This window comes from Brachyistius frenatus, unplaced genomic scaffold (assembly GCF_029030835.1).
Source record: "Brachyistius frenatus isolate BFR_SWC_R1_liver_20210118 unplaced genomic scaffold, ASM2903083v1 Contig_400, whole genome shotgun sequence".
Taxonomy (NCBI): domain Eukaryota; kingdom Metazoa; phylum Chordata; class Actinopteri; family Embiotocidae; genus Brachyistius; species Brachyistius frenatus.
In genome coordinates, this window is record NW_027210999.1 from 120,958 (window position 1) to 146,753 (window position 25,796).

At 42.1% G+C, this 25,796-nt stretch overlaps 1 protein-coding gene and 1 long non-coding RNA gene across 2 annotated transcripts in view; one reads left to right on the forward strand and one right to left on the reverse strand.

The window, feature by feature from the left end:
• Nucleotides 1–2,626, forward strand: LOC138636710 (uncharacterized). The gene is made up of 4 exons (XR_011312318.1): nt 1–66; nt 414–531; nt 1,889–2,094; nt 2,575–2,626. It is a non-coding gene; the product is annotated as an uncharacterized lncRNA (long non-coding RNA).
• A 1,120-nt stretch (nt 2,627–3,746) lies between these two features.
• The window catches only part of parp4 (poly (ADP-ribose) polymerase family, member 4), a 39,271-nt gene continuing 17,221 nt past the window's right edge, over nt 3,747–25,796 (reverse strand). Inside the window, exons 16-36 of the mRNA XM_069724854.1 lie at nt 25,323–25,454; nt 23,028–23,114; nt 22,760–22,924; nt 22,511–22,557; nt 20,698–20,779; nt 20,419–20,556; nt 20,140–20,341; nt 19,957–20,027; nt 18,835–19,022; nt 18,211–18,310; nt 16,502–16,672; nt 14,692–14,772; nt 14,290–14,370; nt 14,106–14,201; nt 12,065–12,229; nt 11,845–11,901; nt 10,093–10,718; nt 9,841–9,907; nt 8,322–8,424; nt 7,655–7,787; nt 3,747–5,586 (exon numbers count right to left, since the gene is read on the reverse strand). Coding sequence (XP_069580955.1) covers nt 5,349–5,586; nt 7,655–7,787; nt 8,322–8,424; nt 9,841–9,907; nt 10,093–10,718; nt 11,845–11,901; nt 12,065–12,229; nt 14,106–14,201; nt 14,290–14,370; nt 14,692–14,772; nt 16,502–16,672; nt 18,211–18,310; nt 18,835–19,022; nt 19,957–20,027; nt 20,140–20,341; nt 20,419–20,556; nt 20,698–20,779; nt 22,511–22,557; nt 22,760–22,924; nt 23,028–23,114; nt 25,323–25,454 — 3,030 coding nt within the window. The 3' untranslated portion in view covers nt 3,747–5,348. The remainder of the gene's footprint in view (nt 5,587–7,654; nt 7,788–8,321; nt 8,425–9,840; nt 9,908–10,092; nt 10,719–11,844; nt 11,902–12,064; nt 12,230–14,105; nt 14,202–14,289; nt 14,371–14,691; nt 14,773–16,501; nt 16,673–18,210; nt 18,311–18,834; nt 19,023–19,956; nt 20,028–20,139; nt 20,342–20,418; nt 20,557–20,697; nt 20,780–22,510; nt 22,558–22,759; nt 22,925–23,027; nt 23,115–25,322; nt 25,455–25,796) is intronic.

Genomic DNA, 25,796 nt, shown 5'->3' on the forward strand with positions numbered 1-25,796 from the left:
ACATGGCAGCTGGCAGCTTCAACATCTTTGTCACCATCCTCAGCTTCATCTTCCACTCGGTTCATGGTAGGACTCCAAAACAACTATTTACTGTTATTTCAAACATTTCACTGTTACACTTGTTTACTACATTGATAACAAGATATTTATTTACTTAATAATCAAAATAATCCTGAATGATGACCAGTTGGTTCACATATGCCTTTTGTACAAAACCTAAAATTAAAATCCTTCGTAGATATTTATATTTCTCACATGAACTCAGTCTGGACATTAGCAAACTGAATAAATATTAAATCGTGACGTTTAACAGGCTAATGAAACAATTCTACTCAAAATGAACAAGCAGAAGAGACATGAACTTTTAAACTGGATGAGATGTTTCTAACTTCAGTTGAATTTTTTTCATCCAGCGGATTTTCAGGTGATCCAGCCAACCAACAGCATTGTAAACCCGTTAGCCTTGATCAGCTGTGAACACAACGCGCAGGTCGGCTCTGTTCAAGATGTTCGACTCAACGCAGTCTCCCCGTGCGTATCCTGCTGTCATTAAACTACTGTTATTCATGTGATGGTAGAAAGGTGGCTTATAAGGTGAAAAAGTCAAGCAGTCAGTCCAGGAAATCATGATCTTGCGATCGCAATAATTAACATTAATTCAAGCAAACTGCACAATTTTTTAGGCAGCTTGCAATTTTTTTTAAATTCCCATGATTTTTTCACAAAAAATGTCATCAGCAAAATCTGTGCTGAAAGTTTTAATGGCATAAAGGAAGTTTTTTGAGACAAAACTCACTTCATTAACAAAAATAACTCCTCATTTACAATCAGAAAGGCTCTGCTCTTGTTTTCTCATCACCAAATGAAACGTTCTGCATTAAAAAAAAAAAAATCACATTTTTCTTTTTGGACTTTTCAAATTCCCGCAATTTTCTGCAAAAAAAAAAAATCCCTTAAAACTGCAAATTACATGCAAAATAATAACAAAAAAATTATCACAAAAGAAACTGAAATCCTGAAGGGACTGATTAAGGGAGTTGATCCTTGATGCCTCTTTTTGTAGTCATCACCATCTTAAACATAATTAGATAAATGTAACTAACAGAACTCAGACCTAATAAAAGGCCTCTTAGGTCGATGTTCATATCGTTATTTGTGAGGTGGTTGAAGAGTTATTGTTAAACATCCAAAAATGCACCTTACTGCCCCACAAAGGTCTGAGACCACCTGTGAAGATACTTTTATGAAAGTCAGCTGAACATTTAGAGTTAAAAGCTGAATCTTTCAGTAACAATGTCGAAAATATTTGGTGCGACTGCTTTAATGAAAACATAACAGTTGTGGCTCTATGTCACTCTGTTCATGATTACCATGGCCACTAGACGGCGTTGTCACAGTGAAGTATAACTATGGCTCCTAATCAAGCGGGAACCATCTGAGGTCAGGCTGTAACCTGAATGCACCACAGGCCTGTCAATCAAACAGACACGCCCCCCAAAACAGGTATTTTTGAATCTTCTTTTCTAATGAATGAGGGATTATTTTCAGATGGACCTCCAGAAAGAAGTAGCACTCGGTGGTATTGCAGCTTAAGACACTTCTGAATCCGCCTCATTTTATAGACCTGGAAGCTACGAACACTTTTATATCCAGTCAATAATCATAATGAGCTGATCACACAACCAACCTATGAGATCAGTTTTTTCACAAGAAAACAGAAAACACAACAAACTGATTTGAAGCTAGCTAGCTCAACCCAAACTGCATGCAGTGTCTAAATAATAACAAGAAAACCAATTTTCCAAACTGTTAAAGTATTACTTATTTACTTACTACTCATATTACAAATTAGACAGTAAAATTGGGTCATATTTGTGTTTACTCCCAGAGACGGCAAATCCCAGATGCTTTGCCAGAAGGGGATGACAGCCTGTGAGAACATCAGCATGCATGAAGAAAATCACAACCGGTACATTTTCATCATAAGCAACATCGGCCCGGAGGCCATGATGGTGACGTATGAGTGTGTGTTCACCGTGAAACAAGGTGATCTGGATCACACCGAAACAGGAGCACCAACCCAACTGCTGCCAGGTACGTGAGCCCGGAGACGTCGGCCAGGTCAACTGGTGATTATATCGTTAGCAACATGCTAAGTTTGAGGATGCTGTCAACTTTATAGTTGGTCAACTGACAGTTGAAGCAGGTTCAGTGAACTTTATGCTGAGAGGAGAAAGACTTGTGTTGTGTTGTCTGTCTTTATATAAACTTATCTCGTGGGCACAAATTAATTAAAATGATGGAACGACTTAATTAAAATGTGGGACCGAGGTAATAAATTGTGGCCTCGGTTTAGTATTAAAATGTTTTTGTCCGGGGCTCTGTACATTTGAAACGTAGTTTTTTGGGGTGGTTTTAATAATTTATCTATCTTATTTTAAATATTCAGTTCTTGGTTATAAAGTGGGATTGCGAGTTGTTCACTTGGTTCATTGTTTAAAAGTGAATGTGTTAAATATAAAGACTCAACATCAAAGTACAAACAGGAAACTACCTCACTGTGCTTATAATTAGGTCAACAGGAAACAAAGGAGTGCGTGCTCCCCCCTCCTCCCCCCACTCCTCCCCCCCCTCCTCCCACTCTCCCCCCCCCTCCCATTCTTCAGCTCAGCTGGATTCTGATTGGTCTGCTGGCCCTGATGTTCCTGTACAGCTGCGTCATCACCTCCATCTACATCAGACTCAAGGTGATTATCTGACTCTCTCTGTCATGTGTCTTGGTGTCACATTGTCTGGTCGTTTCTGTGAAAGCGTCTCGTATCTGTATCGCATATATAAAGATGATCAGTGAAACCTCAAGATCTTCTCCGGCCGCTGACGCCAACACGGCTGACTGGTCAGCAGGTGGCGCTTCTAGATGTCACGATGTTATTCAAACATAACCTGCTTCTGGTTTCCTGACATGATGTCCTGAGCGGCTCTCCGTGTACATTGGAGAACTCATGGTGACAACTGCTCTGTTGTACTTTTCTGCTTTGGCCCCAGTTTACCGTTTCATTTCTTACGTTGGGGCACCAGAACGTGACTTCAGGTACATAACCGATGTACTAAAATATGAATACTATGTTTAAACAATAGCTGCTACAACCGCTGTCTTTCTATGGCCTGTGTGTGAATCAGACAGAAGCAGCGCCGTGTCGCCTCCAGCTGACAGTTGTACCAGTGAGGAGCCGTGTTTTTAACTCACGACTCCAAATATCTCTACGTATATTTACTGCATGTAATATTTACATGGAGCTGTGACGGACGAATGATGAATTTAAAAAAAGGTACAGAAAGCAAAGCAATTTAACAAACTGATGACATCACCACACAAAAAAAACAGCTGCTAATTTAAACCATGTGAATTCCTGTTTTAACTCGTGTTACTTTTGTGATTATGTGTTTCAGAAAAGCACCAAACATCATGAGAACTCCACCTATGTAGAAATGAGGAAAGCTCCTCCGCCAAGGAATCCACATTAGGACATTATTTTGAGCTGATGAGTCGTTTGTCTTCACCATCATGTCGGATGTGACCAAAGATAAACTTGTATTACAGTCTGAAAGTTTCACATTTTATCTCATCATGGTCTACAATACTTAAAAAACACTGTACTGAAGGTAAACAGCAGACACATCGGATCAGCTGTTGTCTATTCTATTCTTTTGAACCATCTTCAATCACACAGCAAACTACCAAACAGTGCAACTCTATTAACTCTTTATTTCATGTTTCATAACATTTAGTGCAAATCAAAAGGTTTCCATCCTCCTTCATCTCAATACATTCTGGTGACGTGAATAAAAATCAAACATGCAATAATAATGCAGACTCGAGAGATTGTTTTAAAGAGAACCCGTTATGTTTTTTTCATATTTTCTGTCATGCGTACAGCACATTTGAGGTTTCTAAGTTTGTAATAATGAGTTGAATGTAACGTGTGACGTGCGACGGTGCAGGGAGGGAAACACTCAGTTGCTTGGCAACAGTAGAATAACATTTTACTAACAACATTTTGCATTTCCCACATGTATATAGAATAAATGTTTGACTATAATGTGTGACTGACAGATTAAAGCCATCGTTAAGTCTCCCAATAGGCAGTTAATGATGGAATATCGACCTAACAGACGTCCGACTGTAATCTTTGTTGCTGCGGATGTTGTTGTTGAACTTTGAACATGTTTGGATGGATTTAATATCCAAATAAAGGATGTGAGCAGGTTTACAGTGTCCTTTAGCGCCCTCCACACTGCTGAGAAGATAAAGAAGAAATGACCATACATGAAAATGAACATAGGAGGTTCCCTTTAAGAACGCCTCAGTAGTACCAACAAGAAATAAAGGTTTCTTCAGAAAGGTCAAGACGAAAAATAGTTCACCCCCCAAAACAGCATCGAACAATAACATCCTCTGAACTTCAAGCCCTCCAACAAATGGAATCACTAATACAAATTGGTTTCGAGCAAAAGATCTTAAAGGGGAGTGGACTCTGACTGAGATCGGCTGGTTGACCTGGGAAGATCGTCTGGAAAGCCAAAGCTGACCAAGCTTCTACCGAGTGGTCCGCTGATTCCATGATGACACTCACACAGTCCAGTTTACGGGTTCCTGCGGCGGCCAAACGTCCCACAACAGGACATCAAGTCATGAATGTGTTACAACCCCGGACACACTGGCATTTGGGTCCCGACAGATTTAGTCTCATCACTCCATAAGACAGACTCTCAGGACTCATACAAGTACAGAGCTGTGCTTCAGGTAGGACCGACAGGCAGCAGGAAAAGTAGTTCCTGTCCGTGTTTAGACTGATAAAACACAGCAGAGCGGACTAAAATAACGTGGTGTTCCCCAAGGTTCAATTCTGGGGCCTCTTCTGTTCAACATCTACATGCTTCCACGAGCTCAGATGATGGAAAACAACAAAGTGTGTTCATAATCATGATCATAATTATGCAGATGACACACATGTTTACATAACTATATCACCAGGGGACTATAATCCCATACAAGGGCTGTAAATGCATTGAACAATTCAACAACTGGATGTGCCAGAGTTAAACAAAGATAAAACAGAAGTCATTGTTTTTGGTGCCGAGGAAGAACGATTGAAAGTCAGCTTCAATCACTAATGCTAAAAACCGCAAACCAACCCAGAAATCTATAGTCATGGACTCAGACCTAAATCTGAACAGCCATATCAAGACAATTACAAAATCAGCCTACTATCACTTGAAGAATATATCAAGGATTAGAGGACTTATGTCTCAACAGGATTTGGAAAAACTTGTCCATGTTTTTATGTTCAGAAGACTAGACTATTGTAACGGTATTGAACCGGGACCGGGCCCAGGGCCCCGGTACTCCTCAGATTCAGACCAGTGAGAGGGGAGTGGGGAGGGAGGCCTTCATAGCCCAGCAGCTGACGGGTGGAGGTCTCCCAGCTCAAACCGAACTCCAGCCGGCTGTAGATACATGGGTAGAGCTGGTCAGCCCGGCGAGCCCAGTCCACTGCCTTCATCACCTCCCGCCACCACCGAGGGCTGGAAGAGAAACTCATTACCAAGTGAACCACTGATGGCTGGGTTTACAAAATCATTCAGAAAATTTCAGGGCAGAAAATTATGATAAATTCTGACACTTTCAAAACCAGGAAAAAACAGTTAAGACATTTAAACAAAATGAAACGCACAAAAAGCCCTCCGTAACCATGGTGACAAACAAGACAGTGAAATTTTAACCCACTGTTTAATTTTGGATGCGCTGTATGGTATTTATACACCTATACGTAGATAGAAATAAAAGCTAAAAATAATCTCTGAAGTTGGAGTTAAATCGCAAAAACGCCAACTTCACTTTGCTGTTAATGAACTGATGGAGGAAACATAGAAGTACCAACACCTGTACACTCTGACAGGTTACTTCCTCTTATGACAGTCATATTTTGACTTTGTGTCTTATTTAAGATGGTGAAAGAAATGCTCCAAAAGCGCAAAACAATTTACAATTTAGACTCTACTGATGTTGTTTTACAACCGCGTTTCCAAAAAAGTTGGAACGCTGTGTGAAATGTCAATAAAAACAGAATGCAATATTTTGCAAATTACAGAAACCAATATTTAATAGAAAATAGACCAAAGACAACATATCAAATGTTGAAACTGAGAAATTGAATTATTTTATGAAAAATACTTGCTCATTTTGAATTTGATGGCAGCAACACTAAAAGGTTGTGACAGGGTCAACAAAAGACTGGAGAAGCTGTGTAAAGATAAAAAAAAAAACATTGAACATCTGACAACTAATCAGGTTACCATGGCAACAGAGCAGTAATATGATTGAATGTAAAAAGATGATTTCAGAGAGGCAGAGTCTATCAGCAGTGAAGATGGGGAGAGGTTCACCACTCTGAAAGACTGTGCTGGAAAATAGTTCAACAATCTAAGAATAATGTTCCTCAAATTAAAACTACAAAGAATTAGTGGATTTCATCGTCTACGGTTCATAATATCATTAAAAGATTCAGAGAATCTGGAGAAATCTCTGAACACAAGGGACAAGGCTGGAAACCAATATTGGATGGTGGTGATCTTCGGGCCCTCAGGCAGCACTGCATTAAAAACACACTATTCTGGAGTGGAAATCACTGCATGGGCTCAGGAACACTTGTGAAAACCATCGTCTGTGAACACAGTTCATCGCTGCGTCCACAAATGATGTTAAAACTCTCCAAAGAAGAAACCAGATAGAAACATGATCCAGAAACACCGCCGCCTTCTCTGGACCGAGATCATTGAAGATGGACTGAGGTGAAGTGGACAACTGTCCTGAGGTCTGATGGATCACAATCTGAGATTCTGTTTGGAAATCATAGACGCTGCATCCTCCAGGTTAAAGAGGAGAGGGACCATCCAGCTTGTTATCAGCTCAGTTCTAAAGCCAGCATCTGTGATGGTACAGGATGCATTAGTGCACATGACATGGGTAGCTTGAACATCTGGAAGGAAGCATTAATGCTGAATGATATATTCAGGTTTTGGAGCAACATATGCTGCCATCCAGACAACGTCTCTTTCAGGGAAGGTCTTGTTTATTTCAGCAGAACAACGTCCAACCACATTCTGCACGTATTCCAACAGCATGGCTCACTAGTAGAAGAGTCCGCTGATAAACTAGCCTCCTGCAGTCCAGACCTGTCAATCATTGAAAACATCTGGAGCATCAGGACATGAACAATACAACAAAGGAGACCCTGAACTGTTGAGCAGCTGAAATCCTCTATCAGGCAAGAATGGGACCATATTTCACTTTCAAAACTCCAGAAACTGGTCTCCTCAGTTCCCAAATGTTTCCAGAGTGTTGTTAAAAGAAGAGGTGATGCAACACAGTGGTGAACATGATCCTGGAACAACTTTATAGAGACCTGTTGCTGCCGTCAGATTCAAAATGAGCAGATATTTTTTATAAAACAAAAAAGTTTGTAATTTTCAACATTTGATATGTTGTCTTTGGCCTATTCTCAAATAAGTATGTCTTTTCATGATTTGGAAATCATCACATTTAGCTTTTATTTACATTTTACACAGGGTGTAACAGGTGACGTATTCAGACCTGAGATCACAAGACTCCTCCAGGCAGAAAAGGGTGCGGAGATATTTGCCTTCTTCCAGCTTTTCCACCCTCATCAGCTGCAGAACCAGAAGAGTTGCCACCAGCCTCAGGATGTCCGCATGGGCCTTCACACCTACACACACACACACACACACACACACACACACACACACACACACACACACACACACACACACACACACACACACACACACACACACACACACACACACACACACACACACACACACACACACAGTCATGTTTTCAGCTGTGGTGACAAACCCAGCTGAGATATTTGGATATTTTGTATTACTTCCAACAAAAGAAGTTCCCACGATAACAAGGACGTTATTTGTGTCAAGAGTGTTACTATTTTTTAACAAGGCTAAAAAGTCCACTGCCACATAATATAATATAATCTCCCATTGACCTCCACAGCAGAGCCATCACGTCACCACTGACCGTGTTTGCTGTTCACAGACCAGCCGATGAACTGGTTCTGTCTATGGTCCTTACAGTACTCTAGGTATTTACATCCTCGAGTTTACTTTGAAGTCAAACATTTTACATTGTGGTGCTTTCACGTATTAGAATCTCGTATCATTGGAAATATAAGAAGGCGGTTCCCCTCTGAAGGTTCTGGACGAGTACAGAGAGTTCTCACCGAGAGAGCGGATGCCTTTGTTCTCCAGGAACACGTTGGCAAACAGGTGGAGGTTGACGTCAATAAGTTCTCCCAGTTCTGTGGTTAACTCCCAGAACCCGTCCTGCAACACAGACACACGTTATCATCACATCACGGTTTCAGTCTGTAGCAAGGTTGGTGCTACCGGGTCTCTCCTGGACACAGATGACACGCTCAGTCGTACCTTCGGGTGTAAAATGCTTTTATTTGCCCGGTCCATACACCAATGTCTCTGTGCAACCGCTTCTCTCCTTCCTCCTTCTCCCTGCTCCCTTTATAGGGGAGAACTCATCAGTCTGTATTCAGCTCAGCTGTGCTCATTACACCGGCCCGGCACCGTTCCCTGAACCACTCCTCCCACTCTCTACCCCCTGCAGCTGAGCTAACCACACCCTGCCACCACACAGTCGAAGACAGGAAACATGATTCAAGAAACAGGACAGGAAACAAGAGAAAACCAGCCGACTAGAAGCTTCACACCAGCAGTTCTGCAATGAAACCGTCCCTCCTATAAAACTATCTTTACGAAGGCTGAAGTTTCCACTGTACAAGTTGACGTCCAGCCTTTGCATGCTTTCTAACAGATACACGGTAGGCAACGATGCAACGATGAAGGCTCATGTAGCTTCCATGACCTCTTAATATCTAGTTCTGGGCTCACACGAAGAGATGCTGGTGAAAAGGCTCGAAAACAGCTCGCAGTGAAAGGCATGAAATGGATTGAACAGAACCACAAAACCCAAACTGTCTCTGCTCATGGACGCCTGCTTTGTTTTAACGATTGACTGAATAAAAAGTGGACGTAGCTTCCGGCTAGGTGAAGTGCCTTAAGCTGCAATACCAGCGAGTGCCACTAGAGGTCGGCTCCAAAAAGCCTCCGGCTCCATAGACTCCCATTCAACTTCTCTCATCAAATCCAAAGTGAATAAAATGTGTCCATCAGTTATCTCAGTGTTGTTAGCTAAAGTCACTCCTTCTTCTTAGTTTTCTGGAGGTCCATCTGAAAATAATCCCTCATTCATTAGAAAAGAAGATTCAAGAAGACCTGTTTTTGGGGGCGTGTCTGTTTGATTGACAGGCCTGAGGTGCAGTCAGGTTACAGCTATCGGTGGGCGGGACGTAGTATCGTCAGGTTTCCAATCAGATTGGTCAGATCCACCGCTGGCTCCTCCCCCAGCTAATCCAAATATGGTCACTTCCTGCTCCAACATAACAAGATGGCGAACTGGAGGCTTCATAATGGCCGTTCACAAACCAACAGGCGATGTCACTGCTGGTCGCTGCTTGTTTTAACGCGGTGCAGCCTGTGAGCCTTCGGGGTACCAAAGATTCATTTAAAAGAAGCAAAGGATGTTTTAATGGAAAAACAAAGGGGTTGAACACCTAATAATAAGCAGCCATCATTGAAGTTTCCAGTCTGAATTGTTAGTTACAGCTAAGTCTGAAGTTTCGTGTGGAAAGGATCACGTAAACCCAATAAAATGTAAAAAGATCTTACCGAATGCTGTATCTGGAAGATCCTGGTCCATTTGAGCTTCAGTATTTCTTCATAAGACGACAGTCTCCTGAGACACAGAGGTCAGTGATGTACATTAAAAACTTAACCACACATACACACACTCGTGGTGACTCGCTCCGCCGTCTACATGCAGGGATGAACCCGAACGTACACATCTGACTTCGTTTAGTCTGTTAACCTTTCAATCATTAAAAGAAAAAAAAAAAGTCTTCACGGATGCTGAATACTCACACAAATGAAGATTTCGCCGGCTGGCAGATGGTTGGTGGTGCGTAACCAACGTGTCGTGCAACAGATAAAGCTTTGAACTGGATCAGTGATGAGGGGGACCATCCTGCTTCTGGACCGTCTGCGAGACGGTTGGAGGCTTTTTTTGCTTCCCAGGTCCTTGGACTTGTACCATCGGTCTCAAGTTGAAGCAACGCGTCGTTTGATGGTGTGGGGAAACTCTCTACAGCTGTGGAGCCGAAAGTTACGGCATTGCTCGACTCAAACGAGAAACCTCGTGCGGCGCCGACCTCGGGCGATGCCGCTCTGGCAGACATGCTCTTCATCCAGCCTGAGTCTCTCATTCCTGCGTCAGGAGAGTCCACAGCCGAGCGAACACCCCTGCTGTACAACAGTGTGGGAAGAAAAGAGCGTCTCGATTTACAGCGGGAGTGGGTGCGATATTTAAAGGCTGAGAACAGCCCAGAGCAAGGAGCATAGGAAAGTGGAGGTGGAGGTGGAGATGGAGATGGAGGAGCTCCTTTTTCCATGAACAGGTCCTGTTCTTCTTCCAAACAGAAGTCCATGTCTCCATCCTCATCATCCACGAGTGACGATGGAGGCGATGAAGAACGTCCTTCACTAGAACTCTACACAAAGAAAACAAAACGAGAATTACGACTCAGTAGTAGTAGTTCAGACACACACACACGTTTCAGAGAAAAAGGTTGTTCATGTTAAAGAAATCTGTTGTTTAAGCAATATTACCGAACACATCACTGTCACGTCAATAATGACATTAAAACAGCCTCCAGTGTAATACTGAGATTATACAACAAGTTACCAACTAAATAAAAGTTGTAATCTACATGTGTTCATATTGTGGAGCAATTCACTCTCTAAATATAAAACTTTTTGTTACAAAGATATCTGATGAACAAAGATATCTGGTGAACAAAGATATCTGATGAACAAAGATATCTGGTGAACAAAGATATCTGGTGAACAAAGATATCTGATGAACAAAGATATCTGATGAACAAAGATATCTGGTGAACAAAGATATCTGGTGAACAAAGATATCTGATGAACAAAGATATCTGATGAACAAAGATATCTGGTGAACAAAGATATCTGGTGAACAAAGATATCTGATGAACAAAGATATCTGATGAACAAAGATATCTGATGAACAAAGATATCTGATAAACAAAGATATCTGATGAACAAAGATATCTAATGAACAAAGATGTCTGATGAACAAAGATATCTGATGAACTAAGATATGTGATGAACAAAGATATCTGATGAACAAAGATATCTGATGAACAAAGATATCCATGAACTCCTGTGTTTTTAACATTTTAGCTCCGTGTCATGTGTTCAAACCAAACCGGTCCAGCTAGCTGCCGCTAGGATTGTAAGTGCGTGACTATCCGTGGTGTTACGGTACGGGTGCTCGGAGCGACCAAAAGAGATCTGACTTCACCAAACGGGTCATTTAATAGGTCAAGTAGAAACTACATTATATTAGATATTATATGAAACTCTATTCTAATCATATTTTCCCATTGAGGAGGTGGAGGGATATTTGTAGTGATGAGCAGGTTGTGATGTCATGATGATTTGACCTCTGGGTCAGAACTACTTGTGAACCTCCTCAGTAACTTTGTGCATCAACGTCAGCTGAGCTCAGCAAATGAGGAGAGTTGTGTATTGCACACAAACGTACAGGGTAGCACATGTTCATCTTCCTTTTGTGTGTGAGTGACTGACCGTGAATGAATAAGATGGAGAGGTCTGGTTCGTCTTCATCCTCATCATCAAATCATCCTGCACCACAGAGACACATGCAGCCGTCAGTAAACCACCAGCTAATGTTTTTGTGCAGGACAGGCAGGCAGAACTGAGCCAGTATAATCAATGCTGCACACTTCACCTATAAGCCCCGCCCCAAAGATATGTGATACTATAGTTACATAACTAACTAACTAACCATGGCTGAATAATATTGAACGTCCACTTCATTCTTTTTGAGAGCAACACGAACTTCTGGTCCTTCCTCGGGACAGATCCAGCTGATGTACGGCAGGAAATCCACGTCTTCCTCTGCTATCAGCTTGGAGATGTCCGTGAAGCCGCGCCCTGCTTCTTCTGAGTCCTGAAACAAGGTCAGTGACACCTTAGTAACATAGATAATCTTAGTAACATAGATAATCTTAGTAACCCAGATCACCTTAGTAACATAGATAATCTTAATAACCCAGATCACCTTAGTAACATAGATAATCTTAGTAACATAGATAATCTTAGTAACCCAGATCACCTTAGTAACATAGATAATCTTAATAACCCAGATCACCTTAGTAACATAGATAATCTTAGTAGCATAGATAATCTTAGTAACATAGATAATCTTTGTAACATAGATCATCTTAATAACCCAGATCACCTTAGTAACCCAGATCACCTTAGTAACATAGATAATCTTAGTAACATAGATAATCTTTGTAACATAGATCATCTTAATAACCCAGATCACCTTAGTAACCCAGATCACCTTAGTAACATAGATAATCTTAGTAACCCAGATCACCTTAGTAACCCAGATCACCTTAGTAACATAGATAATCTTAGTAACATAGATAATCTTAGTAACCCAGATCACCTTAGTAACATAGATAATCTTAGTAACATAGATAATCTTAGTAACCCAGATCACCTTAGTAACATAGATAATCTTAGTAACATAGATAATCTTAATAATCCAGATCACTTTAGTAACCCAGATCACCTTAGTAACATAGATAATCTTAGTAACCCAGATCACCTTAGTAACATAGATCATCTTAGTAACATAGATAATCTTAGTAACCCAGATCACCTTAGTAACCCAGATCACCTTAGTAACATAGATAATCTTAGTAACCCAGATCACCTTAGTAACATAGATAATCTTAGTAACCCAGATCACCTTAGTAACCCAGATCACCTTAGTAACATAGATAATCTTAGTAACATAGATAATCTTAGTAACCCAGATCACCTTAGTAACCCAGATCACTTTAGTAACAGATAATCTTAATAATCCAGATCACTTTAGTAACCCAGATCACCTTAGTAACATAGATAATCTTAGTAACCCAGATCACCTTAGTAACATAGATCATCTTAGTAACATAGATAATCTTAGTAACCCAGATCACCTTAGTAACATAGATAATCTTAATAATCCAGATCACTTTAGTAACCCAGATCACCTTAGTAACAGATAATCTTAGTAACCCAGATCACCTTAGTAGCCCAGATCACCTTAGTAACATAGATAATCTTAGTAACCCAGATCACCTTAGTAACTGATGGAAAAATAATGAACTCATCATACTTGTCAAATGTTTGTCTATCTGTTGCACAACATGGTTCTATAGTCTCAGTTACAACGTCTCTGTACCTTTATATTGTGACCTACGACCTCACTCAGTACTCTCTACAAAATCAGATATACAGAGGAAGTGGTGATGACTGTCAACTGTTTGTCACACTGTATATAAGATGAACTACGGAGAAGAGACTTCGAACAATGCTGGACATCTTTCTTTGAGTGTACATGTATTTGCTCCTTCTTGCAAGAATACATGTCCGATGTTTGATTTTGAATACAGCCTCAGTCATTTTTCTAACAGTAACCCAGGTCACCTTAGTAACATAGATAATCTTAGTAACCCAGATCACCTTAGTAACCCATATCAGATCACCTTAGTAACCCAGATCACCTTAGTAACACAGATCAGATCACCTTAGTAACCCAGATCACAGGCCCCTGAAGCCTGGTTAAAACAGACACCTCTGAATGAAGGCTGTCTGTCTGCCTGTCTGTCTGTCTGCCTGTCTGTCTGTCTGTCTGTCTGTCTGCCTGCCTGCCTGCCAGTCTGTCTGTCTGTCCACCTGCCTGCCTGCCTGCCTGCCTGCCTGCCTGTCTTGGTTTGCAACTTGTCTTGGTTGGAGTGAAGTGGGAGGGAGAGTGAGAGTGAACGAACCCGTTCCTCGATGGCCACAAAGCTGGTGAACTGAGACAGGATGGAGAACTCTTTGCTGAGATCGATGATGAAGGACTTCAGCTCCGCCTTCTTCACCTGTAAAACGTGAACATGTGACGCTCAGAGCGGAAGTGTAAACTGTAGTTCACTGACTCTCTTTGATCTGACTCAGCGACACACACACCTCGTGTCCAGTCTCACTGGTGTCCAGGCTTCCGTCTTCGTAGTCCTTGATGAGGGCCCTCGCTGTGAGCCTGTGAACAAACTGAGCAACCACCTCCGAGTCATCACCATGACAACCGCCCTTGTGTCAACGATGTTACACAGCTTTGCTGTGCTTTTTACTGCGTCTGTTACTGAGCTCCTGACTGAGCAATCAAAGTTACACCACTGGTCGGCTGAACGCAGCAACACCGAGTATCCCTTTCACATTAAAAGCCCTCATTTCAAATTAAAAGCTCACTCAGGTTTCATACTCGGCCCAGGGTTGTGCTGGGTTTTAACTCGGTTTGGCTCATCAATTGACTTTATACACACACACACACTACTGACTGTTGGGAGTGTGTGTAAGTGTGTGTGTTCTTACGGTGCCTCTGGTCTTCTGCAGCTCACTAGTGGACACCATGGTTCTCAGCTCCTGACCACTCAGGTTTCCCAGGAGGGTAGCCTGCACGATGCATCAATAACGTCACAATCACAATCAGTTTATTGGCCAGGTTACAAGGAATTTGACTCCGGTTGTAGCTTCACTCTCAGTGTGCAAAAAACAAAAACAGACAGACATAAATAGACATATAAAACATAAATAGACATATATACAGCATAGAAATTAATATATACATATATACACCTAAACAATGGTGCAATTGCACCTAGTGCAACTGGTGCTGATGCAGTTGGGTGTAGTGAAAAAGGTCCAGTGATGTTGAACATGTTAAGTTAAGTGTTACATGTTAAGTGTTCAGCAGACACGAGAAAGAAAGACATCACGAGAAAAAAAGCTTCATAGCTTTGAATATATGAAGATCTAGTGTGTCCTACTGTAACTTTAATATTTGGCTGCTGGTGAAATAAAACAAGCAACCTGACGATGTAACCTTGACCTCTAGGAAACTGTGATGTACATGATATTATTCATCATAAAAAGTATGCGATAAATCGATTAATGATAAAAGTTAAATAATCTTGTTTGATTAACAATAAAACACAAGCTCACAGTAAACATAGAAATACATTTAAAAACATTTACAAAAACATTTAAATGTCTTCTAGAGAATAGACCCGATGACTGTTTCAAAAATATCTGATCATATGTGCACTATATTATCATAAGAGAAACTCAGCTTTTGTGTTACAACTGTTCACCTCAAACATCTATCACAGAGGGCCGTTACCAAGGTAACGCACACAACACGGTCTGTTCGACTAATGAACGTTCAGTTTGGCACAACGAGCGTCCGCTGCAGATTGCTAAGATGTTGAAAACACGAGTATCATCAGATATCTTAGTTCATCAGATATCTTTGCTCATTGATATCTTTGCTCATCAGATATCTTTGCTCATCAGATATCTTTGTTCATCAGATATCTTTGCTCATCAGATATCTTTGCTCATTGATATCTTTGCTCATCAGATATCTTTGTTCATCAGATATCTTTGCTCATCAGATATCTTTGTTCATCAGATATCTTTGCTCATTGATATCTTTGTTCATCAGATATCTTTGCTCATCAGACATCTTTGCTCATCAGATATCTTTGCTCATCAGATATCTTTGTTCCAACTAGACTGAACTAGCTGATCAGTTTAGTGTTTCTATTTTTCTGTATTTATTCAGTTGGAGACTAGAAATCCTCTCTGTTGCTAGGTGGTTGCTAAGGGTCCGACTACTTCCTGGAGTAGTGAACATTGCACGTTACATAAGAGTTGACTGATGCCACTGTTATATATTTACAGAGTGAATTGCTCCATAACATAAACACATTTAACTTGTATAACTGCAATAATACACTTGAAAATAACCGCCTCAGCCTTGACCGCATCACCGTCGTGCCAATAATGCTGTTAAAGCTCCCTCCAGTGTAATATTGCTTAACTGTAGTGTCAACTAACAGTGTGCATGTGATGTCTTTAGAGGACATCTGTAAAGTGTTGCTGCAGAAAACCACCTGGGTTACACGCTCCCCCTCTAAATACATCGATCTCTGCACGGACATCAGTCACTGCATCACGTACCAACTCGAGTAACAGCAGGAAACTGTCCAATCACGGCTACACTGAGGGTGTCAGAGGGCGCTGGGCAGGAAATACTAAGAATTGAATCCAAGGCACGATCAAAGCAGAGTGGACACCACTGCATCTGCAAACTGTGATGGGGTTTGTATGAGGAACGTACCTGAGTGCAGTGCGGCACAAAGCCATAAACTAGAGTGTGGCAGTCGCTGAACAGAGCGGGCAGCTGCCTGGGGGCTTGCAGAGGAGGAGAGGCTGTTGTGTTGAACTGCTGCCACTTCACTGACACAGAGCTGCAGCCAGGAGACGCCATACGCTTCACCTGACATGCCACCTGCATGCAAAACACACAAGTGAACAGAGGTTATTTCATGTCAACATGTTTCTGTCACATTTTATGACCGTTCGTTGCATCAGAAACGCATCAGGAGAGGAAGAATCCTGCTGGGAAAAGGGTGAAGTCTTGAGATTCTGGGACAGGGTCAAATAAAGACTGGAAAAGTTGTGTAACGCTAAAAAAAACAGAATGCAATATTTTGCAAATTACATAAACCAATATTTAATAGAAAATAGACCAAAGACAACATATCAAATGTTGAAACTGAGAAATTGAATTATTTTATGAAAAATACTTGCTCATTTTGAATTTGATGGCAGCAACACTAAAAGGTTGTGACAGGGTCAACAAAAGACTGGAGAAGTTGTGTAAAGATAAAAAAAAAAAACATTGAACATCTGACAACTAATCAGGTTACCATAGCGACAGATCAGGAACATGATTGGGTATAAAAGATGATTTCAGAGAGGCAGAGTCTCTCAGCAGTGAAGATGGGGAGAGGTTCACCACTCTGAAAGACTGTGTTGGAAAATAGTTCAACAATCTAAGAATAATGTTCCTCAATGTAAAACTATAAAGAATTAGTGGATTTCATCGTCTACGGTTCATAATATCATTAAAAGATTCAGAGAATCTGGAGAAATCTCTGAACACAAGGGACAAGGCTGGAAACCAATATTGGATGGTGGTGATCTTCGGGCCCTCAGGCAGCACTGCATTAAAAACACACTATTCTGGAGTGGAAATCACTGCATGGGCTCAGGAACACTTGTGAAAACCATCGTCTGTGAACACAGTTCATCGCTGCGTCCACAAATGCAGATTAAAACTCTCCAAAGAAGAAACCAGATAGAAACATGATCCAGAAACACCGCCGCCTTCTCTGGACCGAGATCATTGAAGATGGACTGAGGTGAAGTGGAAAACTGTCCTGAGGTCTGATGGATCACAATCTGAGATTCTGTTTGGAAATCATAGACGCTGCATCCTCCAGGTTAAAGAGGAGAGGGACCATCCAGCTTGTTATCAGCTCAGTTCTAAAGCCAGCATCTGTGATGGTACAGGATGCATTAGTGCACATGGCATGGGTAGCTTGAACATCTGGAAGGAAGCATTAATGCTGAATGAAAATACAAAAAGGAGACCCTGAACTGTTGAGCAGCTGAAATCCTCTATCAGGCAAGAATGGGACCACATTTCACTTTCAAAACTCCAGAAACTGGTCTCCTCAGTTGTTAAACGTGGTGAACATGACCCTGTCACAACTTTTTGAGACGTGTTGCTGCCATCAAATTCAAAATGAGCAGACATTGTTCATATAATGGTAAAATTCTTCAATTTGAACATTGGACTGGGATTTATGGGATTTGCAAATCATTGCGGTCTGTTTTTATTTAGATTTCACACAGTGTCCCAACTTTTTTGGAAATGAGGTCGTAGATGTTGAATCCACAGAAAACAATAATGTCTAGCACAAATATCAAATCTGAAATCACAGCTAACTCTGGTTGTCTATGAATGATTAAAGGTCTCACCTTCTCAGCCCAGTTGTGTTTGGTTTTTGTGTCGAAGAACTCGTAAGCTCCGCCCCCTGCCTGGGCCAGGGCTCTCAGCATGTGCCGATTGGCTGTCGGACTGAAATGACAAAGAAACAGAAACACACACTTCTAAAATCTATGATGTGGGAGTCATTAAAGGTGCAATATGTAAGAAATTGCAATTTAAAAATTATCCAAGAGTGTCAAGAAGTAGTACATTATGACACAGAGAAGAAAAATCTATTGAAGGTAGCGGTCTTTAGTGCAGCTTCAAACGCTTCAAACAGCATTACTGTATTTACTGTACTATTTTCCTGTCTTACTAAAAACGGAGATAAGCTAGCTGTAAAAAAGCTAACTACAAACTAACAGCAAACAGCAATACTCTGAGAGACTGCCTCCATGCTACACTGACTCACTGTCGCCTCCTAACGTACAAAGTGGTAATACACAACTTTAAACATTAAACCTGAAAGGCTCATGGAGTTTGGACCTAAAAGCTTTTTCTTTTATTAAATCTGTCTGTCTGACTGAACAAAACAATATGAGAAAGACATTTTAAGGGTTTGTGGTGCTGCTGGACACTTGAACAACCCGCCGGCGCCCTTCGACCCGTCACACCTGAGGCCGCAGGTGAACAGGCGGCTGTGCTGAGCATTGTCTCTGAGTAGCTGCAAGGTGAGCTCTGCGTGTTGGATGTGTCCGTCCGACAGCAGCAGCAGGTTCCTGATGCCGCGTGACGGAGGCAGCAGGCTCAGAGCTCGCAGGGGCCGCCACAGCTCAGTGCTGCCCCCTACTGGAGGCGAACGCTGTGGGGAGGGAGAGACACTGGGAATGATATCTTTGACCACTTGAGAAGTACTGACAGACTGTTGGTGGAAGAGCTGCAGGTGCTGAACACTGACAAACTCCATTAGGATGGTTCAGTAGAGCTTCATCAGTGTCTGTGTGGTGGGATTAAAAAAAAGGAGAAGATTCTGAAGGAGGGCACAAAGCAAGCAGCTGTACGACAATCTAACCTCACAGTTGATCATATAATGCTGCTAGTATGGTGTTTACCTATATATACAGTATATAGTAGTAGTGTTTATCTGTATTTACAGTATATAGTAGTGTTTACCTGTATATACAGTATATAGTAGTAGTGTTTATCTGTATATACAGTATATAGTAGTAGTGTTTACCTGTATTTACAGTATATAGTAGTGTTTACCTGTATATACAGTATATAGTAGTAGTGTTTACCTGTATATACAGTATATAGAGTGTTTACCTGTATATACAGTATATAGTAGTAGTGTTCACCTGTATATACAGCATATAGTAGTATTGTTTACCTGTATATACAGCATACAGTAGTAGTGTTTCCCTGTATATACAGTATATAGTAGTAGTGTTTCCCTGTATATACAGTATATAGTAGTAGTGTTTACCTGTATATACAGTATATAGGAGAGTGTTATAAATCTCGTTGAGATTATCTCCTACATTCACACAGGAAATTCATGACATTGCTTAGAATCTATTTCCTGTGCTTGAAGTGCAGTAAAATGTGTAACGTGCAGTGATGTACAGACTTCAGCATTAAATAACTAATATAGACGTTCTCGAGCTTGTTGGAGGTTCATCATATGAATCATTAGGAATATGGTCAGAAAATGATGAATCATCTGACTGGTATTTTAAAATGCTTCGATGTCAGAGCTGAGCAGCGGCTGCTCGGAGGAACCCGATCTCACTGACCTGGACGAAGCTCTCGGCTGCCTGATGACCTTCAGAGAGCGGCCGCGCTATCAGGAAAGCGTCCGTGTGATCTGACGGCCACAGACACACAAAATTAGAATCTCTGAGGATCGATTGAACATGTGGCGCTCACAACTAGACAGGCTGGACCTCACGGTGTGGTATTCAAAGCAGAAGACGGACCTGTGCCAAACAAAGTGACGTTGAGTCGGAGGTGGTGGTGGAGGTGGAGGTGGAGGTTCTTGAGGACCTGCAGGGCGACTCTCCGCGCTGCGCCAAGGGACGCTCCCTTCATGGACTCAGAGGTGTCCAACAACAGGACGACCTCATCGGTTGCTGAACTGGAGCTGGCCTCAAAGTCCGGATAGAAAACCAGCATGCAGGCCTGGAGGAGAGCAGGAGAGAGCTGAGAGGAGGTGGCGTCAGGAGGAGATGAAGAGACGAGGGCAGACGCACACAGACCTGGCTGTCCTTGTCCGGGTGGTTTTCCACCCACATCCTGGGCAGGTGGACGTCAGACAGAGAGACGGACAGCTGGAAACCATCCGGACCCATCGTCTCCCCCGGCAACACGCTCAGCACCGCCTTACAGGCCGTTTTCTGATTGCACACACAGGGTTGGTGTTAGGGTTAGTATCTCTCTTCTGAAACACAACCCTGAAAGGTAAAGACTTCTCTGTCCCTGCCTCAGCGGGTTGTGGAGGTTTCGTCTGACTTCTACAGGAAGCTGATCAAACCCACCTTGATCTTGACCCTGTGAGTGAAACACTGCAGGCTGCGGATCTCGTGAGGCATCTCCAGGGACATGTCCAGGCTGAACTCTCTGACAGGACACACAACAGCTCATTATATAAGTTTGATCCAATTATATTTTTACCACTTCTGTATTATTACTAAAGAATCATTTCTTATCGCACAGAGAAAAATAATAAATTCAGGACAGCATTAAAACAGATTTATATTTTAAATGGAACAAAGGAGAGTTTCAACAGATGCAACAATAAAATTTAAAACAGTAAAGTCACCACAAACGTATTAATATCTCACTGGAGAGGAATTTAAAAAGGTCAATAAGATCATTATTATTACTGATATATTTCTCCTGTTCTCCTCCTCCTGTCCTCTGTCCTCCAGCGTTTGACTAGCTGTTATAAACATTCCTCCTCTGAACTGGTGATGTCATTAGAAGCTGAGTTTGTTTCCATGGTAACAACATGTGATCTGACTCCCCTTAAACAGGAGTCTCCAGGAGTTTTCTCACGTCTACACTGACAATCAAACTACAGCGCAGCGAGTATTCAGTCCGAATCCACCAAACAACCGGTGGCTCGAAGCGTTACCGAGAAAATCAAAGTGTAAGTTGAGTAGGAATTACATTTCACTGCTTTTTTTATTCTATTGAGGCTTAGAGGTGAAAAAAGCAGTGAAATGTCCCTTTTTAATTTGTACAAATAGAATAAAGGTTTCCTAAAGGGCGGCACGGTGGTGCAGTGGTTAGCACTGTCACCTCACAGCAAAAAAGGTTCCGGGTTCGAATCCGGTCCTGGGCCTTTCTGTGCGGAGTTTGCATGTTCTCCCTGTGCTTGCGTGGGTTCTCTCCGGGTTCTCCGGCTTCCTCCCATCATCCAAAAACATGCACCTCAGGTCAGGTTACCTGGCGCCGCGCTAGTGGCAGCCTGCTGCAGCATCTCCCCCCTGAGAGCCCCCCTGCTGTAGTGAAGACATTTCCCCTCGGGGATTAATAAAGTGTATAAAATAAAAATAAAAAAAAAAATAAAGTAGAAAATGTATTTCAGAGTTCATGTTTCATCTAAAGCGTCTGAGATGCTTTAACAACATTAAGAGGACAATGAGTGGCTCAAAGCTGTCAGTCAGGTTTGCCTTAACCTTTCCCTGAAGTACTGAATCAGAAGCGAACGTCTGCGTCGTGGATGAAACGTAGCAACCGGAACCGAACCAAAGCATGAGACCATGGGACTCAGGCCGTTTCATACAGAGAGATGTCCGAGTTCAAAGATGGATCAGTGCAAAATACTTTGTCCCGGAGAAAAGTTCTGAATGTTCTGCTGCTCGTTTTGATGTCGTCGAGTCATCTGGACTTCGGTCTCGAGGGGTTTGAAAATTGCTGAAGAAGTTAGTAACGATACGACTGTCCTCCCTGCGGCAGTGAAACACTTTCAAACAGTTTGGACGTTTTCTGTCTTCCTCCTCAGACGCTGTCATTTTCATTTCTGCTGTTGTGAAATTATTCTTTAGAATTTTTGGTTCCATCTCTGCTTTCTTCACGATAACGCTGCCAACAAATGGTGTCCTTTGATGGAGAAATGTGGAGGTGGCAACATGTTGACACACGCCTGTCGAATGATTCTCATTCACGAACACACTAAACTGACACAGGGATCAGATAAAAACATTTCTCCACACATATTAGTGAATGAGACCTGGTGGACCTTGAAAATCATTTTTCTCTCCAGCAACTTGCATCACTGCAAAGGTCCAAGTCTGTGATGAATAATTCTGAACAAATCTACGGAGGAGAAGATGAGCATCTCACCTGGTACCTGCAGCCTCGTCGGTCACACACACCTTCTCCACGGAAACCTGTCGGGAGACAGGAGACAAAAAAAAACAACAAGGTACAGTCACGTGTGAATCACAAGACAGAAGAGTCCACCAGTCCCAGCAGGCGTCCTGCTCCTCCACAGGTCTCTGCGGAGCTGATGACAACAAACAGATAAACAGAGCAGCTTCATACGTGCGGCTGTCACAGACATTTGATTTGTTGTAAGGAGGCTCCTCCCACCTGCGTGGTCTGGTTGAGGGCGGCGCTCTGCTGCCACGGGGCCACGCTCCCCGGCAGAGAGAACAGGACGTTACCATCCCGGACAGTCAGCTCAGACACCAGGGTGACTTTGATGAGGACGGAGGCGGCGGGCGGCAGGTTCCCCACACTGATGGTGAACACATCCTGCAGCGGCAATGGAGAGTCGGCTTTTATTTCACGTTCATGTTAATGACATGTTGCTGTGATAACTCATCGGTCGGGGGGCACGAGGGGATGGTTGACATACGGGGGCGTCCTGGTCCATCATGTAGGCGCCGTGGCCGCTCTCGATTGCCTCTTTGTACTCCCTGCGAGCTCGCTCTTTCTCTCTCACCTGAGGTCCAAACAAATAAACACAGTTGGATCGTGCAAATGATCCAAAATGTTTTACACAAAATGTTTCCAGTTGCTGGGCAGCATGTCAGAAAAGAGCAGCAGCGACCGCACACATGGTGTCGCTTCCTGTGTTCAAAATGACGTATTTCCCTCAGGAAATGTGCACTACATTGCACATTTATTTTGCACCTGATTTTACTGAGAGTAACTGTGTCACTGACATCAGGTACTAATCGCTCTGTTTAAATGAGGTGTTTGTGTGTTCAAGTGATTCCAGCCATGAAAAAACAGAACGACCGCCAAAGCAAAAGGAAATCTGATCCCATTGAAATGAAAAAATATGAATATAACAAGAACAAAACTCAAAATGGGAAGATTATCAGTGAGAAAGTCGATTCAGTGGGAAAAACAAAAAGACAAATATAATAACTTAATAATAAAATGTTGGCAAACAAAGCAGGAGGATGAGATCCAGCACCCAGGACAGAGACGCAACCAGGACCCGGGACAGAGACGCATCCCAAGATGCATCCAGGACCCGGGGCAGAGACGCCTGACTAGCGGGACTGGTGGGTGATCCAAGCAGCGATACGCTGGGATGACACAGAAGCAGGAAAATGCTGAGTCGTGAAGTTCTGTCATTGCTAGTATTATATAGCTCCTCCTTGTTGTTGGATGTTAATCATCATTCAGTTCATTCAATAACTCAGAAATCTGATCTCTGGACAAATGACATCAGAAATGTTTAACGGGTGTAAAACCTCGTTCTCTACGTCTTCTCTGGTTTCCTGCGTCTCCTTCACAATAAGAGCAGCCGTCTCTCCTGATGTTCATCTGATTAAAACCTTCAGTCGTACTAAAATACACAACAATCACTTCTCCTGTCAGGTTTACTGTGTAATTCTTGAGTCGTGTTGTTTCAAACAGCACACGTCTGTTTTGCACTGACAGGAAATGACCTCATCATGTGAACACGTCTGCCTCTAAAATATCTGCAGCTTTAATTATTTTAGCCAGAAATCAGCTTGTTTTTGTGTCCTCTGTTTAACACTCAATAAACACACTGATTCTTCTGTCCAGCAGCAGCAGGAACAGCTGCAGCTTCCTCACGCCTTATTTTGAAAATGCTTTCACACTTCTTTTTTTGACTATTTTGAGTGCATCGTCCTGCTCCTCCACAGGTCTCTGCTGAGCTGATGACAACAAACAGATAAACAGAGCAGCTTCATACATACAGCTGTCACACACATTTGATTTGTTGTAAGGAGGCTCCTCCCACCTGCGTGGTCTGGTTGAAGGCGGCGCTCTGCTGCTTTACAAGTACCAACTTGTAGTCAGAAATCACGATCTTGCGATCACAAGAATTAACATAGATTCAAGCAAATGCTGCAATATTTTAAAGAGCTTCCAATTTTTTTTTTAAATTCTCGCAATTTTTCCACAGAAAAAGTCATCATGAGAACCTGTGCTGAAAGTATTAACATAATAAAGAAAGTATTTTAAAACAAAACTCACTTTTCAAACAAAAATAAGTCTGCTCCTGTTTTCATCTCCAAATAAAACTGTTCACCGGAGAAACAGGAACAAGAGGAGAAACAGGAAGTGACGGGGTTTGTGGGAAATGTGTTCTTCACATTAAAATGATGTGATTAAATGTTTGTGATCAAAGGAAGTGATTCCATATTACTGGATGTTAAATGAGTTTTCTCCACACGTCCAGTTGTCAGAGACGTCTCTTTGTTGGTTTCATCCAGCAGGTCTATGTGTTGAATGAACATGAATTAAACAGCATCTAAAGCTCTTATTTTGACAGCTGATGTAGTCCTTGTTTCTATATTCCAGTCACAGACGCTCTGTTCTGGAACTACAATATTTCTGTGATCTGCAGCATGATTATTATCACAGGAACTGATTACATATTTATGTATTATCAGGTAGTGCCTAAAAAATAATCAAATTTTTCTTTCTCGACTTGCAATTTATGCAAAAATCTCACTTAAAATGCGAAAAGATATTACATCCAATTTTGGAGAAATTCCAACAAAAATCAAACATCTTTGATCGCAACAATCAGAAAAACGTGTAGTGACGGTGTAGTGAACAGCATGTTGGTGTGGTGACGGTGTAGTGAACAGCATGTTGGTGTGGTGACGGTGTAGTGAACAGCATGTTGGTGTGGTGACGGTGTGAACGAGGAGAAGCTCACCTGTCCCACCACACGTTTCCCTCCGATGAAAGCTTCAAACCCACAAACCGCTGCGCAGCCGTCCAGCGGGAACACGTACTTGGCCTCGATGGCCACGGCGCACCGGTTGGTGTATTTCTGGAAAATGATGACCTAATGGTGGACAGGAGAGACATTTAATGGACGGATGAGGGACACCGAGCGGTGGACTGGTCTCCAGGGACATCCCCACCTGTTGTCACCTGGAATAACTGCTCTGCAAACAAATACTGTTATTATCACTTCTGTTTGTAACTATAATTATGATCTGCTGAAGTTATAACGTGTTCACTGATATATCATCTGTGTTAGATTAGATTCAGACTGTCGTCCTGATTCGTGTGAGAAGATCCAGAATATTCATCATCATCATCATCATCATCCACGTTTCCTCCTCTCCTCTCCTCTCCTCTCCTCTCCTCTCCTCTCCTCTCCTCTCCTCTCCTCTCCTCTCCT